Source organism: Leptodactylus fuscus, chromosome 1, assembly GCF_031893055.1.
Source record: "Leptodactylus fuscus isolate aLepFus1 chromosome 1, aLepFus1.hap2, whole genome shotgun sequence".
Lineage (NCBI taxonomy): Eukaryota > Metazoa > Chordata > Amphibia > Anura > Leptodactylidae > Leptodactylus > Leptodactylus fuscus.
In genome coordinates this window covers 14,334,092-14,353,803 of record NC_134265.1, presented here as the reverse complement: position 1 = coordinate 14,353,803, position 19,712 = coordinate 14,334,092, and the positions used below count along the sequence as shown (strand labels likewise).

The 19,712-nt window shown below is 42.8% G+C and overlaps 3 protein-coding genes across 3 annotated transcripts in view; 2 read left to right on the top strand and 1 right to left on the bottom strand.

Annotated features, from left to right (window-relative positions):
- The window catches only part of LOC142195595 (uncharacterized), a 704,678-nt gene that overhangs the window by 117,610 nt on the left and 567,356 nt on the right, over window positions 1–19,712 (top strand). The gene's annotated exons all lie outside the window — the stretch shown is intronic.
- The window catches only part of LOC142189760 (uncharacterized), a 207,115-nt gene that overhangs the window by 37,110 nt on the left and 150,293 nt on the right, over window positions 1–19,712 (bottom strand). The gene's annotated exons all lie outside the window — the stretch shown is intronic.
- On the top strand, window positions 1,498–18,053 carry LOC142189245 (uncharacterized). Its single transcript, XM_075262135.1, has 3 exons — window positions 1,498–1,548; window positions 16,017–16,137; window positions 17,164–18,053. Exons 1-3 carry the CDS (start codon window positions 1,498–1,500, stop codon window positions 17,949–17,951), a joined length of 960 nt encoding a protein of 319 aa, XP_075118236.1. The 3' UTR covers window positions 17,952–18,053.

Genomic DNA, 19,712 nt, shown 5'->3' with positions numbered 1-19,712 from the left:
CTGTATTTGAACCCTACAAATTGTACAGCGCTGCGGAATATGTTGGCGCTATATAAATAAAATGTATTATTATTACAGTACATGATACTGTGCGAGCGACCTGAGGAAGGCATGTCAGTGTGGGGGGACATGATACTGTGGCAGTGACCTGAGGGGGGCATGTTAGTGTGGGGGGACATGATACTGTGGTGGTAAAGTGAGGTGAGGACATGATACCGGAAGGGGGGGTCTAGGCATGGCATTATGGCGACAACCTGGTGGGTGGGGGAACATGATACTATGGTGGCAACCTGGGGTGAAGACATGATACTGTGGGAGCAACCTGAGGGGACCAGGCATGTCAGTGTAGGGGGGACATGATACTGTGGGGGCAACCTGGGGTGTTTAGAAATAGTTATATTATTATGAACACACGGATATAAAATGGCCGAGAAGAACAGACTGTTTCATCCATTTTCTACTACGGTGGTGTGAATATAGCTTAGCTGACCATCCTGACTTGACTGAGGTTCTACTGACCTGAAGCAACCACGGTGATAAGACCTAATGATCGCACCCTAGAAAAAATTTTAAATTATTGAAGACATTTCTGAATGAAGAAACCTGTAAAGAGAGATACAGTCATAGATTACTAAACATAACGTGCCAAATAAGGGTTAAATTCTGTCTACAAAAATGTGCACAAAAATATACAGGCAATAAGATGAACGTCAACGATGATATTATCCACATTCCTGTAAGGGCAGGGTCACACGACAAAATTTTTGTGCCAGAAAGATTCCATCCCCCCCTTCATGTGAATGAGGCGATTCATTTTCCGTTAGCGGAAAAAATGAAGCATCTTGCCCAATGCGGATTCCGTCCAAATTCCCATTGAAGTTAATGGTCATAGGAAACCTTTCTGCCATGGCCAAGAAGATTTTCGTGGTGGATTTTATATAGGGAATCTCGCTGGGTGAACTCACCCTTAAAGCCCCAATATATAATAAAGGCAGAAGAGGAAATATCACCTCCTGGGGTAAGGAACCCCCCTCGCCCCCACAAGGTGGCAGTACTCGGCTCATAGTCACCTGTGGTGGCAGACGGTCATGGACATGGAGGTCCACCGATAAACTCTTCAGACTACCAAGGAGGTCTGCAGACGACGGCCGGTAGATGCTAAATCCTTGCCTAAAGGACCTTTGGTGATGTCATGATCATGTGATCAGCCTCACGTGTGGGAGGAGCCAAGCCCCTTTTTTCGGCTACAATGTTTCCCTTAGATGTATTAACCCATGACATACCGGTGTGCTAGAGTTACTTGGGTTATTTGATTATAGGCACTTACGGATAGGGGCGAAGCGTTGGATGGCCGGAGGTCTGACCACTGACTCTCATGTGATCATGCGAATGGGAATTTGAACATTCCCCGAATGCTACATGTGAACGGTTTGTCTTAGATATAATCTAGGACGAATATGGACCATGAGTACAAAAAAGAGCTTGAAGGAACCTTAGATGGTAAGACATTCGGACATAGAGGTGAAAGCCCCACAACTGGCCGTACACGTGAGATACAAGTCAGCCAAAATGGACAATTCTGACCAGCGATCAATCAAAAAATACGGCAAATGACTGATGGCAGACTTCAGATCTGTTCTAAGGGCTGTGGATTTGGAGTCGGAACCGGTTTTGGGTGGAATAAAAAATAAAAGTTACCAACTCTGGATCTAAACAGCGATTAACCCCTTCCTGCCAGAACAATCTTAAAATTTTAATTTTGTACTCCCCCTTTCCAAAACCCCATAACTTTGTTATTTTTCCGCTCTCAGAGCCATGCGAGGGCTTAATATTTGCAGGACACATTGTTCTTCATAATGGATCCGTTTATTATTCTGTACAATGTACTGAGAAGCCAGAAAAAAATTCTGAATGGGGGGGGAACTGGAGAAAAATTGCATCTGTGCGACTTTCTTATGGGCTTTGTTTTAACGGTGTCCACTGTGCAGCCAAAATAACATGTCAGGGCTCATTCACATCTGCGCCCGGTCTCCGTTCTGCAGGTTTCCGTTTCCTGCACAAAACAGAGACAGCAGACGGAAACCTGCAGGACTCTTTCAAACCCATTCATTTGAATGGGTTTGAAAGATGTCCGGCCGTGACCGGCGGTGAGCGTTTTACGCTCTCCGCCGTGTAACCGTTTTTTTTAAAATCAGACACAGAGTTGGACATGCAGTAGTCTGTGTCCGATTTAAAAAAAAAAAAAACGTTTCGCATAAAACGCTCACAGCCGGACCTTCTGCATGCAGAAGACGGAAAGCTGAGAACGGACTGCTGAATGCTAGTGTGAACCTAGCGTCACTTGTATTCTATGTTTCAGTTTCATAATTTTATTTCCATGTTAACTAGAGATGAGCGAACACTATTCAAAACAGCCGTTTCAAACAGCACGCTCCCATAGAAATGAATGGACATAGCCAGCATGCGGGGGGTTAAGTGGCTGGCCGCCGGCAAAGTCAGCCTGCTGTCTGCTTCCATTCATTTCTATGGGAGCGTGCTATTCTTTTTAGTAGATTGTGAGCCCCACATAGAGCTCACAATGTACATTTTTCCCTATCAGTATATCTTTTTTTTGGTGTGGGGTGGGATGGAAATCCATGGAGAACATACAAACTCCTTGCAGATGTTTTTTTTGCCCTTGGCAGGATTTGAACACCAGAACTCCAGTGCTGCAAGGCTGCAGTGCTAACCACTGAGCCACTGTGTGGCCCCTGGGAGTGTGTTATTCGAAACGGCCGTTTCAAATAGTGTTCGCTCATCTCTAATGTTAACCCCTTAATGGGGGTTGGCCACTTTCAGACCAATATTGAGAGACAAATGTTATGGTTTGTATAATAAAAAGTTGTACAATTTTGCAATATACTTTCTGTATCGATTCCTCACGGTTTTCTAGATTTCGGCTTGCTGTCATTCATTCATTTACTTCTTGTGAATAAAACTCTGACCATGGTCATGTGATTTACGGTCCATGGTCATGTGTTGAGCACACAGGTGCACAGCTGATTACCAGGCAGGTGTCTGATTACTGTGCTCTGACTGTAACGAGTGGCACCTGTGTGCTCATCACATGACCATGGACCGTAAATCACATGACCATGGACCGTAAATCACATGACCATGGTCAGACTTTTATCCTCTAGAAGTAACTGAATGAATGACAGCAGAGATCTAGAAAACGTGAGGAATTGATACAGAAAGTATATTGGAAAATTGTACAACTTTTTTGCTATACAAACCATAACATTTGCCAACCCCTTTAACAAAAATCTAAAACTATGCAAACAAAAGTTTCTTCTTCTAGTCACCATATTCTGTCTCCCTTACAGCGGTTCACCACTTTTGAAGACGCGTGCGCCGGGCCGTGCGCCATAACCTACTCCAGTTTGAGGCTGACATACATTTTAGTGATCTGCCCGTTACATTTTCTCCTCCGATGTTTTACACTTCTGCTTATATAATTATTTTTTTTTATTTTATTATATTTCCCACTATCCGTGCACATAATATCTCCTCCTGTCGTTTATTTTCCTCCTTCTTCTTCCTCCCCATAATACCATTTCTACTGCAGTGTCTGCAGCTATTGTTCTCTGGTTTCAGCTCCCCCACTTGTCCCCATTGTCTCTCCTCTCTGCTCTCCCCCCATTGGCCCCCCTTCTCCTTCTGATTAACTGTTACCTCACTGCCCGCCTCCCAGCCCTTGCAGTGACATTCTCTGGATAACCCTGCAACATCTGTACTTCATTACATTTGTATATATACATCGCTGCCTGTGACTCTTTAGTCTCCAGTACTCTTACCACTTATTTTGACCCAGCCCATACAGCTCTACTCCATACACATGACACACAGACAGCTCTGCTACATACACGTCACACACAGACAGCTTTGCTACATACATGACACACAGACGACTTCACTACATACACGTCACACACAGACAGCTCCACTACATACACGTCACACACTGACAGCTCTGCTACATACACGTCACACACAGCTCTACTACATACACGTCACACACAGCTCTACTACATACACATCACACACAGACAGCTCTGCTACATACACGCCACACTCAGACAGTTCTACTACATACACTTCACACACAGATGGCTCTACTACATACATGTCACACACAGACAGATCTGCTACATACACATCACACGCAGACAGCTCTGCTACATACACATTACACACAGACAGCTCTGCTACATACACATCACACACAGACAGCTCTACTACATACACATCACACACAGACAGCTCTGCTACATACACATCACACACAGACAGCTCTACTACATATACATCACACGCAGACAGCTCTGCTACATACAGATTACACACAGACAGCTCTGCTACATACACATCACACACAGACAACTCTGCTACATACACATCACACACAGACAGCTCTACTACATACACATCATACACAGACAGCTCTACTACATACACATCACACGCACATCACACACAGACAGGTCCGCTACATACACATCACATCACACAGACGGCAGACAACTCTGCTACATACACATCACATACACAGCTCTGCTACATATATGTCGCACACAGCTCTACTACATACACATCACACACAGACAGCTCTGCTACATACAGATTACACACAGACAGCTCTGCTACATACACATCACACACAGACAACTCTGCTACATACACATCACACACAGACAGCTCTGCTACATACACATCACACACAGACAACTCTGCTACATACACATCACACACAGACAACTCTGCTACATACACATCACACACAGACAGCTCTACTACATACACATCACACACAGACAGCTCTGCTACATACACATCACACGCAGACAGCTCTGCTACATACAGATTACACACAGACAGCTCTGCTACATATACATCACACACAGACAACTCTGCTACATACACATCACACACAGACAGCTCTACTACATACACATCACACACAGACAGCTCTACTACATACACATCACACACAGCTCTGCTACATACACATCACACACAGACAGCTCTGCTACATACACATCACACACAGACAGCTCTACTACATACACATCACACACAGACAACTCTGCTACATACACATCACACACAGACAGCTCTACTACATACACATCACACACAGACAGCTCTACTACATACACATCACACGCAGACAGCTCTGCTACATATACATCACACGCAGACAGCTCTGCTACATATACATCACACGCAGACAGCTCTGCTACATACAGATTACACACAGACAGCTCTGCTACATACACATCACACACAGACAATTCTGCTACATACACATCACACACAGACAGCTCTACTACATACACATCACACACAGACAGCTCTACTACATACACATCACACACAGCTCTGCTACATACACATCACACACAGACAACTCTGCTACATACACATCACACACAGACAGCTCTACTACATACACATCACACGCAGACAGCTCTGCTACATACACATCACACACAGACAGGTCCTCTACATACACATCACACACAGACAGCTCTACTACATACACATCACACGCAGACAGCTCTGCTACATACACATCACACACAGACAGGTCCGCTACATACACATCACACACAGACAGCTCTACTACATACACATCACACGCAGACAGCTCTGCTACATATACATCACACGCAGACAGCTCTGCTACATATACATCACACGCAGACAGCTCTGCTACATACAGATTACACACAGACAGCTCTGCTACATACACATCACACACAGACAACTCTGCTACATACACATCACACACAGACAACTCTGCTACATACACATCACACACAGACAGCTCTACTACATACACATCACACACAGACAGCTCTACTACATACACATCACACACAGCTCTGCTACATACACATCACACACAGACAACTCTGCTACATACACATCACACACAGACAGCTCTACTACATACACATCACACGCAGACAGCTCTGCTACATACACATCACACACAGACAGGTCCGCTACATACACATCACACACAGACAGCTCTACTACATACACATCACACGCAGACAGCTCTGCTACATACACATCACACACAGACAGGTCCGCTACATACACATCACATCACACAGACGGCAGACAACTCTGCTACATACACATCACATACACAGCTCTGCTACATATATGTCGCACACAGCTCTACTACATATACATCACACGCAGACAGCTCTGCTACATACAGATTACACACAGACAGCTCTGCTACATACACATCACACACAGACAACTCTGCTACATACACATCACACACAGACAGCTCTACTACATACACATCACACACAGACAGCTCTACTACATACACATCACACACAGACAGCTCTACTACATACACATCACACGCAGACAGCTCTGCTACATACACATCACACACAGACAGGTCCGCTACATACACATCACACACAGCCAGCTCCGCTACGTACGCATCACACACAGACAGCTCTGCTACATACATGTCACACACAGACAGCTCTGCTACATACACATCACACACAGACAGCTCTACTACATACACATCACACGCAGACAGCTCTGCTACATACACATCACACACAGACAGCTCTACTACATACACATCACACACAGACAGCTCCGCTACGTACGCATCACACACAGACAGCTCTGCTACATACATGTTACACACAGACAGCTCTACTACATACACATCACACACAGACAGCGCTGCTACATACATGTTACACACAGACAGCTCTGCTACATACATGTCACACACAGACAGCTCTGCTACATACACATCACACACAGATGGCTCTGCTACATACACATAACACAGATGGCTCTACTAAGTACACATCACACAGACAGCTCTGCTACATACACATCACACACAGATGGCTCTGCTACATACATGTCACATAAAGACAGCTCTGCTACTAATCTACTCATTCTATATAATAGGACTGAGCGCTGTCTGATTCTATCTCTTATATATATAAAAATGAGTTTCTCTCTGTTCTTTTTAGACGCTGCTGTGAGGAAGGGCGTTCCTGACTGACTGTCAGAAACATCCTTCTGACATTGAAGAGCTACGGTACCAGCACAGATAGCTCTTCACGGGGGGCACAGAATGTGAAAACTGATAGTGCGCTGAATTCAGCGCACTGTCGGCTTTCTAGCGGTGTATCACACCGCATGTGCCCCAGGTGTTGAAGGTGTTTTCCTATCCAGTGTGTCAGTACTGGAGCAGATCAGATAATATGCAAATATTTGTTCACAATGGACTGAGAGTTAGCTGAGTGTTTACATAGAGAGATAACAGACCTAACTTTATCAGAAGCTGAGATAAGCTGCTGCAGGAGCAGTGTAATATAGTAAGTGAACATAAATTCATAACAGTCTTGAAGCCATGTCATTTACTGGTATACAAAGTAGCCTATGTGTTAATTGAGGTTACAAGCTATCTATGTGCCCAATTTCATTCAAATCCATTCAGCCGTTTTAGTGTGATCGAGGAACAAACATCCAAACACACAAACTTTGACAATTATAATATAAATAGCAGGAAGACCCGGCTTTGCACGGTTATATTTCATTTTTTGTTTGTGTAGTGGCCCCATAAGAATTGCCCAGTTTTGCACTAGTGTATTTTGTATGTAGTTTGTGTGTGTGTGTGTTATGTGACCATGTGTATTTCATTTTGGATATCAGTGAAAAACCTGCGATTGGTTGTTATGGATACCTGGAGTAAAGTTGTTTGAAAGTGACTTTGTGTAACAGCTTCATCAACAATGCCCTGCCCCTTTAAGGTTGACATACAGCAGTGAAGAAAAATGGCTGGGTTGCTATGGAAACCTGGAGTAAAACTGTAATGTGTGATACTCTGTGCAGCGCCGCTTATGTAATCCTCCGGCACGTGGTACTCTGTGCAGAGGTGCGTATCTAATCCTCTGGCGTGTGGTACTGTGTGCAGAGGCGTGTAGGGGATTGTAGGGTTATAGGTTGGACTTGATGGACTAATGTCTTTATCCAACCTCATCTACTATGTAACTATGTAACTATTTAATCCTCCGGCGTGTGGCACTGTGTGCTGAGGCACGTATTTAATCCTCCGGCATGTGGTACTTTCTGTAGACGTACATATCTAGTCCTCCGGCATGTGGAACTGTGTGCATACGTGCGTATCTAATCCTCCAGCGTGTGGTAATGTGTGCAGTGGCACGTATCTAATCCTTCAACATGTGGTACTGTGTGCAGTGGCGCGTACCTAATCCTCTGGCATGTGGTATTGTGTGAAGACGCACGGATCTAATCCTCCAGCGTGTGGTACTTTGTGCAGACGCGCATATCTAATCCTCTGAAATATGGTACTGTGTGCAGATGCACATATCTAATCCTGCAGTGTGTGGAACTGTGTGCAGAAGCACGTATCTAATCCTCCGTCGTGTGTGGAACTATGTGCAGACGCAAGTATCTAATCCTCAGTACTGTGGGCTGACCTCTGTATCTAATCCTCTGATGCGTGTATCTCAGTTTGGATATCAGTGTTGGATTGTGCATGTGTAGTGACCGTGTGTATTGCAGTTGGAATATGAGTGAAAGATTTGCAGGTTTGTATTGGCAAATGGAGGATCATTGCTTTGGGAATGCTGTATCTCAGCAATGGTACGTCCGAACGAGTTTCAGCCTCATCTTAAACCTTCCTGGACACCTGAAGCATCTGTGTGATAAATTTGGTGAAGATCAGTCCAGTCGTTTGGTTGCACATAAAGGACAGACAGAAACTCATTTTTATAATATAGAGAGATAGAAATCACACAGGCAGGTCATTTTTTGGAAATACTGTAATCGGAGCATTAGATATGCGTCAGCACACAGTACCACATGCCAGAGGATTAGATATGTGCGTCTATACACAGTTTCACACGCCAGAGGATTAGATACGCGCATCTGCATATAGTACCACAAGCCGGAGGATTAGGTACGCTCGTCTGCACACAGTTCCACACGTTAGAAAATTAGATACGATCGTCTGCACATAGTACCACATGCCGGAGGATTAGATATGTGGCTCTGCACTCAGTATCACACATCAGAGCTTTACTCCAGGATTTCATAGCAACCCATTCTTTTATCTTCACAGCTGTATGTCAGTTTTAAAAGGCTGGGACACTGTGGATGAGACTATTTCACTGGGTCACATTCACACAGCTTTACTCCAGGTATCCATAACAACCGATTGCAGTTTTTCACTGATATCCAAACTGAGATACAGATAGTCACATGACGCTTATGGACACACACAAACGACATACAAAATATACCAGTGCAAAACTGGGCAATTCTTATGGGGCCACTATACCAACAAAAAATTAAATATACCCGTGCAAAGCCGGGTCCTCCTGCTAGTATAATATATAATAGGCCAGTGCAGTGTCTGATTTTATATAATATATAATAGGTTCATGCGGTGTCTGATACTATATATAAAATATAATAGGTCTTTGTGGTGTCTGATACTATATAATATATTATAGGTCCGTGCTGTGTCTGATACTACATCCTACTAATATTATAAATGTGAAAGTTTGTGTGCTTGGATGTTTGTTCCTAAATCATGCAAAAACGGCTGAATGGATTTGAATGAAATTTGGCACATAGATAGTTTGTAACCTCAAATAACACATAGGCTACATAGGCTTTTTATGCCGATAAATGACATGGCTTCACGACTGTTATGAATTTATGTTCACATACTATATTACACTGCTCCTGCTGCAGCTTATCTCAGGGCCCAGGGCTGTTATCTCTCTATGTAAACTCTCAGCTAACACTCAGTGAATTGTGTACATACATTTGCATATTATCTGATCTGCTCCAGGCAACATGCTGACACCTTGGATGGGAAAACACCTTTAATCAAAATTGGCAGTTTGCTACTTTTTAAACATGAATGTAAGCGAATCATCGATGACAACAACACACAGACGAAGTCACGGGCAAAGGCTAGTATTATATAATAGGTCGGTGCGGTATATGATACTATATAATATATAATAGGTCCATATACTGTCTGATACTATATAATATATAATAGGTCGGTGTGGTGTATAATATATAATAGTTCTGTGCGGTGTCTGATACTATATAATATATAATTGGTCGGTGCGGTATCTGAAACTATATAATATATAATAGGTCGGTGTGGTGTCTGATATAATATAATATATAATAGGTCCGTATACTGCCTGATACTATATAATATATAATAGGTCGGTGCGGTGTCTGATACTATATAATATATAATAGTTCTGTATACTGTCTGATACTATATAATAGGTCAGTGCGGAGTCTGATACTATATAATATATAACAGGTCCGTATACTGTCTGATACTATATAATATATAATAGGTCTGTGTGGTGTCTGATACTATATAATATATAATAGTTCTGTATACTGTCTGATACTATATAATATATAATAAGTCGGTGCGGTGATACTATATAATATAATAGGTCGGTGCGGTATCTGATATATAATATATAATTCTCCAGTTCTCTCAGTCTGACAGAACTTCTTGTCCTCAAGTCCAGGCCTCTGATAATTGATCAAGTGACTCATTGACTCCTCCCACCCACATGTATGTGATCACATGACTATGACCTCAGCACAGGTCCTGTGTCCTCACACCGAGCTCACGGCTCTTGTACAGGTTTGTTGTGAAGCTTTTCCCCACTTTGCGCCGAGCACACGATGACAGGACGTCTCCGCTCTCCATACTGGATATTCTGCAGCGGATCCTTGTGAAATCTGTTAATGCTGTTTCTAACCTGTTACAAAGGGTTAAACCCTGCACTAGGGCTCCATTCACACTATGCACCAGGCTGGGTTCAGGGGGGCTAGCCCAGGGGTCTCACCTGCGGTGTGAATGGAGCCTTAGAAGATGTCGCACCGTTATATTGTACCTGACTATTCCCATCTTACCACTTATATCTTATACAGGACGTTAACCCCTTAATGACAAGACTTTTTTTTTTTTTTTGCATTTTCCATTGTCGCACACCAAGGGCTGTAGTTTTCTAATTGTACTGTGAGCGTAACGATAGGAGGGCTTGTTTTTTGCAGGATGCTGTAGTGTTTATTGGCACGTGTCGGTGTATTTGTTATATTTCTGTATACATGGCTGTGTAAGGCGCCTTTTTTTGTGTGGGGTCAGATATAATTTTTATTTATATCATTTTGGGAAATTTCTGATGTTTCAATAACTTATTTAACGGCAAATATTTAGCATTTAGACCCTTTTTTAATTGTTTCTTTCCTGCATTGGCGTTCACCGTGTGAGGAAAATACTTTCTGGTTCGGGGGGTTTTGGACGCGGGGACGTCGCATTTGTTTATATTTGGTTTGTCTTTTTTTTTCTTTTTTTTTTAAGTTAAGGTCTAGACATAAGAGGGGGATTTTAATTTTTAGGTTAATTTTTACAAATATTTTTAAATATATAAAATATATTTTATATTTTTATTTTTACAGGGTTTTTTTTTTTAATTTTTTTTTAGCCCCCTTGCAGTCTAGAACCTGTGGTTATTAGATCCCTTGCCCCATAGATTACAATACAACAGTACTGCAGTGTATGGGGAAATCTCTATGTCTTTGAGGCCTGCCACGGGCCTGGGTGACTTCATAAGGTTCACTTGACCTTTCCTGTGCACTGAAAAAGGAACTAGGCAATGGGGACTGATAATAGGGGGCACCTAAAGGGGGATTGGGGGCCTTGGAAAGCGAAAATGCCTGTGGCTATGGGGGGTTTTTTTGCTTCAGATTGGCCACCATATTTAAAGACTTGACATCTGTCGTACTATTATAGCAGAGGTCACGAAGGGAATAAATAACATGACCAACTTAGGCTCACATCATAAATAAATAGAGATGAGCGAACACTGTTCGGATCAGCCGATCCGAACAGCATGCTCCCATAGAAATGAATGGAAGCACCTGGCACGTACGCTTTGCCGGCGGCCGGCCGCTTAACCCCCTGCGTGCCGGACGCTTCCATTCATTTCTATGGGAGTGTGCTGTGAGCGTGCTGTTCGGAACGGCTATTCCGAACAGTGTTCGCTCATCTGTAATCATAAACCTACACCTGGACTTTTTTCTCTTGCTTTAACCCCTTCACGACATCCACGGTGCTAGTACAGTGGATGCTGGGTGTTTAACTATGGCGGCCGTTCAGGAGCCAGGCGGTCGCCACAGCTGCCCGGTGTCTGCTATTCTATGCAGCAGACGCCATGCGCTAATGCCCACGGTTGGTGCCCGCACCGATTGCAGGCATCATTCCCTCTGGCACCAGGGTCAAAGCTGACTGAGGCGCCTTTTTCCCGGCAATCGTAGGCACCTGGAGCAAGCTCCGGGGCCTGTGTCCCGTTTCTATGGCAGTCGGGAGCCTTGTGAAAGCTATCCGGCCTGTCATTCAGTACTTTCTATTGCAGGCTACTCTATGTATCTTACAATAGAAGCCCTGGTATTTTGCATTGCATTAGCAATCAGACCAACTGGGGTATAAGACCCCTAGGGGGTCTAATAAATGCAAAAAATAATAATAATAATAATGAAAATATTATAGAGGACCTTTCACCATCTGGGGCACATGTGGTTTAATTCAGCGCACTGTCGGCTTTCCCATTCTCTGCCCCAAGTGAAGAACTATCGGTGCCGGTACCGTAGACAGGAGTTTCTTACAGTCAGGCAGGACCGCCCTTCCTCACAGCAGCGGAGGGGGGCGTTGTTTACCACCCAGCCATGAAACTGAGCGGTGAGGAATTCCCCCCCCCCCCCCCCCCGTACTTGTCTATGTACTATCAGGAGGGGAGGGGGCATTCCTCACCGCTCTCACAGTACAGCGCTATAGAAGCTGCTGTGAGGAAGGGTGGTCCTGACTGACTGTCAGAAATACCCTTCTGACAGTGAAGAGCTACGGTACGGGCACCGACAGCTCTTCACTGGGGGCACAGAACATGAAAGTCAGCTTTCTAGTCTAGTGGTATATAAAACCTCATGTGCCCCTGGAGGTGAAAAGTCCTCTTAAAAAATTCAAATCACCACCCTTTCCCTAGAACACACATAAAAGTACTTAAATACTGTGAAATACCTACACATTAGGTATCCCTGTGTCCGAAAACACCCGCTCTACAAATCTATAAAAATATTTTCCTGTACGGTAAACGCCATAATGGAAAAAGATGTCAAAAGTGCCAAACTGCCGTTTTTTCACTGATTTGCCTCTGATAAAAACTTGAATACAAAGTGACCAAAGCAATAGACATTCCCCAAAATGGTAGAACTAAAAAGTACACCCAGCCCCGCAAAAAACAACGCCCTGTACATCTCTGTATGCAGCAGTAAAAAAAAAATTACAGGTGCCAGAACATGGTGACTTTTAGAAAAAAATTTTTTGGCACAATTTAGGATTTTTGTTCAGGGGTTAAAATGTAAATAAAACCATATACTTTTATTGTCCCCAGAATTGTACCAAATCATAGAATATAGATGAGATGTAATTTTGGCTGCACAGTGAACGCCGTAAAAACGAAGCCCATAAGAAAGTCGCAAAAAAGCTCTTTTTTTTTTTTTCAAAATGAACTTCTCAGTACATTGTACGAAATAATTAATGGTGGCATCAGGAAGAAAAATTTGTCCCGCAAACATTAAACCCTCATATGGCTCTGAGAGCGAAGAAATAAAAAAAGTTATGGGGGGGGGGGGGGGGAGTCAAAAATGGAAAGCGAAAATCGAAAAATGCTTCCCCGCTGGGAAGGGGTTAAAGAGAACCTTTCATGTTCTCGGGCACATGCGATTTTATATATCGCTAGAAAGCCGACAGTGCGCTGAATTCAGCACACTTTTGGCTTTCACATTATGTGCCCTGAGGCTGTAGATGTCGGTGCCGTTACCAATATCTCCCCACCGTCAGAAGGGTGTTCGTGACTGTCTAGCTGGGCTGTGAGGAACGGCCCTCCTGAGTGTACTCGTCCATAGCCCTGTACTGTCAGAGGGGGCGTTCCTTACCGCCCAGCAATGACACTAATCTGTGAGGAACACCTGTCCTGGACTGTTGTCAGGAAAGGCGTTCCTCACAGCCCAGCTAGACTGTCAAGAATGGCACCGATATCTCCACAGCCCCGGGCACATTCCGGGAAAGCCGATAGTTCACAGAGCTGTATTAAGCCATTTTGGTTTTTTCCTTTTTCCGCTTTGGTGTTCACCTTATAGCAAAAATATTTTTACAACTTTGTTTATTTTTAGTTGAGATATAGGGATAGGTGGGAATATTTTTTTATTAATATTTTAACCTTTTTTTTCGAATCTTCGAAGCGTTTAATCCCTTGGTGTTTGGCCGATTTACACGCATTCCTATGCAAGCGAGGTATTCGACAAATACTATTCGCTCAACACTAATGATTACTGATTATTTTTTTTATTTTTTTTTTTTTTTATTTTTTAGTGGCGAACAAGCAAAATACACCCTCTACATAACATGTCTAGGAAACTCACCCATAGACCTCAATGAGCTGACTCCACACTATAGCACCTACGGCCATAAGACTGTCCTCAAATGTTTCCCCTCGTTACTTATTAATTTCATATTGTAGTTTGATTATCTTCAGTTTTAACTTTGGCTCATCTTCTATGAATACAGGTCCTAACAATATACTATAAGATCAAGGATGAAAATTGAGAGAAACAAGATGGCGGAAAGTCTATTAAATCTGACCCTAGAGATCATCTACCAGCTTACTGGAGAGGTGAGAGATTCTGATGATGTCATCATGACATCATTCTTATCTATAGTAATAACAGATGATAGAACTGGAGAGGTGATGGACTCTGGACATGTATGGAGTGAGATTTATTAATGTGTCTCCCCATAACCAGGATTACACAGTAGTGAAGAAGACCTCTAGTGGGCGCTGTCAGGCTCCTGTGTATGAAGGTTGGAGAGGAACTCGCAACCAAATCCTCGGGCCTCCACCTCTTTCATTGATATTCAAGGAGTTCAATGGACAGAAGATCCTAGAACTCACCAACAAGATGCTGGAGCTGCTGACTGGAGAGGTGACACTGCTGGGAATGCTGGGACATTATACAGTAACTGGAGGGGTCGGGGTGATGACTGTATCATTGTGTTGTCAGGTTCCTATAAGGTGTCAGGATGTCGCTGTCTATTTCTCCATGGAGGAGTGGGAGTATTTAAAAGGACACAAGGATCTGTACAAGGAGGCGATGATGGAGGACCACCAGCCCCTCACATCAGCAGGTAATAGACATGACTATATACACATGGACTTCCATTATTTGTATGTACAGAATGAATTCAGTCCCTGTCTGTGTTTCCTACAGGTAAATCCAGTAAGAGGACAACACCGGAGAGATGTCCCAGTCCTCTTCTTCCACAGGATGATCAGGTAGATGGAGATATTCCCTATGATGTGTAGACGGGCTGTGAAGTCCTTGTGGTCAGTCTTGGGTTATCCAGCAGTATTAGATGGTTATATACTTGTGTAATGAGAGGTGGAGATGGAGGATAAAGCTGGCCATAGACATTACATTTTTTCTGGATCTTCTCACAATCTTCTGGCTATGGAGACTGCTGGTTGGAATAAGGAACCAAAAGGTTGGACTTCTACTGATTTGATTCTTTATTTCCCCTGAAACAAACAACCTTGGATGTATCTGGTAGAATCTGATCTCCACTGACACAACCTGATGCACGTCTAGTCATGCCGAGTATACATGAGTATGAGGTTCTGGAGATAGATGTTAGATGGATCATGGATCAATAACAATGTCAAGGTTCTATGGACCAGACGCTATTTAGATCAGATAAAGCCTGCTGTCAGGACATTTTGGTCATCTAGAACATTCCGTATGATTTCTCCTTGTGCCTTCTGACCTTTATATTTGCTTTACAGCTATTCGATCTAGGTAACGATCTGTACGATACAAATATTATAGCCGTAAAGATAAAAGAAGATCCCTATGTGAGTGGTGATGAGGAGTGTGAGGAGGACATTCCTACAGATAACTGGCCAGGTGAGGAGTCACCACTGAATATCCCATAGAAGAGTCTCAGATTCTACTGGGAGAGATTTTTTGTCTGTAGAATTTTTCAGCTTTATTTTCCCCATTTAGACAAAATAAAAAAAAAAAAAAAAAACAGCTCACCATTAGATGTTCCAGCGCTGGCTATTCAGTCCGTGTTGTTTTTGGAAATGGTGCTGTTCTGACAACGGTCATGTGTAGCTCCATCACTCTCCTGCCCAAAAATAAAAGCTCTACGGAAAGGATGTCCAACCTATAACCCTATAGTGTTAATCCAGAGGAAGACAACCCCCATGAGACTTAAACCAATTGCCCTATGTCAGGTGAAAAGTTCCCTCCCGAGGTGACCGCTTGGTAGTTATTCACAGATCTGCTTTGCCAGGGCTAAGCCGAGTTCTGCCACCACATGGATGTGGAATGAGTTGAGTGTCCTGGACAGGCAGTAGAGATTTGTAACCCTTACACTCTTAGCTAGAAGTGGTCGAACCTTACGAGATTCATGTAGACAAATATTTGTGATGTTCGGCCGTCCTATTTGTTTTAGGGCAAATTTGTTTGGCACTAAGCCAGAGAGCTAGTAGTATATTCTGGGGTCTCTCTTTTCAAAAGGACCAAAACGTCAAAACTTTTGGAAAATTTAGTTCGAGTTCAGTTCGATCACCTTTACTGGAGCCATTCGCTTTTTTTCTCCTCTAGTCGTTTTTTGCCGCTCGTGGAAAAAGGAAACGAGATGCCCTCTCTTGCCGCGTAGTTGGTGCTCTCAGAAAAGATAGCCATACCTGTCGTGAACTCTTAGAGATTTCTTTGTTATAACGTCCTCGGGCACAGAGTTCCATAGTCTCACTTCTCTTACAGTAAACAACCCGTTGTCCATCTTGATCTACTGGTCTGAAGTCTGATAAATGACCACGGTCTGCGTTTCATTATGTTTTATAAATTGTATAGAAATGGTAGAAAATCTCACTATATTCTTAAGGTTCTACAATTCACGACTAGTAAAATCACTTTTCTTGTCAGGTGACTGTATGAGGAGCCCAGAGGGACATCTGATGGCCACAAGTCTTCAATCAGATCATGGTATCGCACAAGATCCATACGAAGAACATGTCATTACCCCAGATATACCCTTATCTCTTCACAGCCAAGATCTATCACCTGATCCTATTATACACATCCAGTCTTTCGACTCATTGCAGATGGTTAATCAGGATGAAAGTTACAGAACTGATATAGAACTTCAGACATTTCACGCAAAACGGTTTGTGTGTTCAGAATGTGGGAAATGTTTTAAAGACAATTCAGTCCTTACTAGACATCAGAGAATTCACACAGGGGTTAAACCATTCCCATGTTCAGAATGTGGCAAATTTTTGACCCATAAATCAAGTCTTGCTGCACATCTGAGAATTCACACAGGGGAGAAGCCATATTCATGTTCAGAATGTGAGAGATCTTTTAATTATAAATCCCATCTTGTTAGACACCAGAGGTATCACACGGGGGAGAGGCCATATTCTTGTCCGGAATGTAGCAAAAGTTTTTTCCGTAAATCGGCTCTTGACAAACATCTGAGAAATCATACAGGGGAGAAGCCATATTCATGCTCAGAATGTGGAAATACTTATAGCGAAAAATCTACTCTTACCGAACATCTGAGAACTCACACAGGGGAGAAGCCTTTTTTATGTGCAGAATGTGGGAAATACTTTACTCGAAAATCACATCTTGTTCACCATCAGAACAGCCATATTCATTGCATTTCATGTTCAGAATGCGGGAAATCGGCTCAGATCAAACGTCATTAAACTCAGGGAAAAAAGCGCTTAAACTCTAGAGTTAGGTTCACATCTGTGACAAGAGTCTCCATTCACAGCAGAATCCAGCAGAAATTCTGGACAAAAAAGTTCTTTGAGCCCAACTTTTTTTTTTTTTTTTTTTTTTTTATCTCTGGCCTATTGCCTGTGAAGAAATCATGGACATCGGACGAACCCCTTGTAAGTCAATGGAGGTCCTTCGGAGTGACTTCCTGTGATTGATTGTCCTGTGAGCTAACAGAAGAATGAAGATAGCAGTGCAGATGTGAGCATAGCCTGAGGCGTTATTCACGTGACCGTGCTGTTTTTGATGGATGTAACGTCCAAGGAAATTTGACATAGGTGTATGTTTTTGATGGCCGTTGTGCCTACATTCTGTTTTTCCATTTTTGAATGCTGAGTTTCATCAGTCCTGTTTTTGATGGCCGAGCGTCATCCATTTTGCCATTGCCCAATCCACCGATCTGTTCTTAACAGACATCACTCTGATGTATATCTGTTTCACATCTGTTAAAAACGGATTAATAGATTTCTATAAGGTCTGTATGTCCGCTAAAATAGGCAAACATTTTTTTTTTCTTTCTCTCCTTCAGTAAAAAAACAAATCCGCTGCATGGTTGGTTTTCACTGTTGTGTGAACAAAGCCTAAGTGCTGTTCTGAGAAATCAGAAATCACTAAATATCGCAGCAGGGGGAAGCCCCTCTTGTACTGTACATGAAAAAATGTTTTCAAAAAGTTCACATTCAATTGGTTTATTGCATAATCCTACAGTCTCTCCATCCTTTTGTTTAGGACTTACATATAATTGTGTTTGTCACCAAAGTCACCCCGTTCGGATGAACAGATTTTTTTTTTCTAACCAATTTTTGCACCTATTTTGCCATAATTGTACATCAGTTTGCTCACGTCGGCAAAATACTTTCATCTCCAAAATGTCACGAATGTTTACCCAAAAATCACATCTTCTAAAACATTAAAGACCTCACACAGCGCAGTAGCTAGTTTTTTTTTTTTCATTTATGTTTTATTTAAAAAAAAATATATATATATATAGGAAGATGATGGGAAAGTGATTTATAGAACTAAATGATAAAGAAACATATAAAATTACCAATAACATGTTATGCAAAAAGCAAAATGTGTAGTGTACACAAGTATTGTATATATCAGCCATATGTACAGAAACATATCTATATAGGTTCTGGCACTGGACTCCATAGTTCCATGGTAAGGAATAGAACGTGTACTCCTCCCCATTACGGGGCCTCGTACTTCTATGTTGTCACTCTGTGTCACTACCTCCACCAATTTCACGTGGTCAGGTTTTGTACCTGTTGCCGTTCCTTGGATGTGTTGCAGTTTTTCAGTCGTCCTTTCGAGTCTTGTGTTTCCGTTATCTGTGGTCACCTTGGGAGGTTCAGAAAGTACCATCAATGATGGGACAGAGACAGTGGTGAACATAGCCTATCTGCTGCCTAAGGCGGATGATCAAAAGACCCCCACTCCCGGTATTGAGTCCGGGGCAGGGGGGGTTGTTGTTCATCTTTTGATCGTCTGCCTCAGGCAGCAGGGGGGTTGGGGGTGCTAGCTGTAACATTACAATAAATACAATGCAGTAAAATTTTGTGCAGTAATACTCACAGGACACGTCTTCCCACATTTCCCGTCTCTTCCCTTTGGACCACCATGACCACTTCTTTGATCTGTGACTTGAGATATATATAATAATAGTAGTAGTGGGATCACGACCT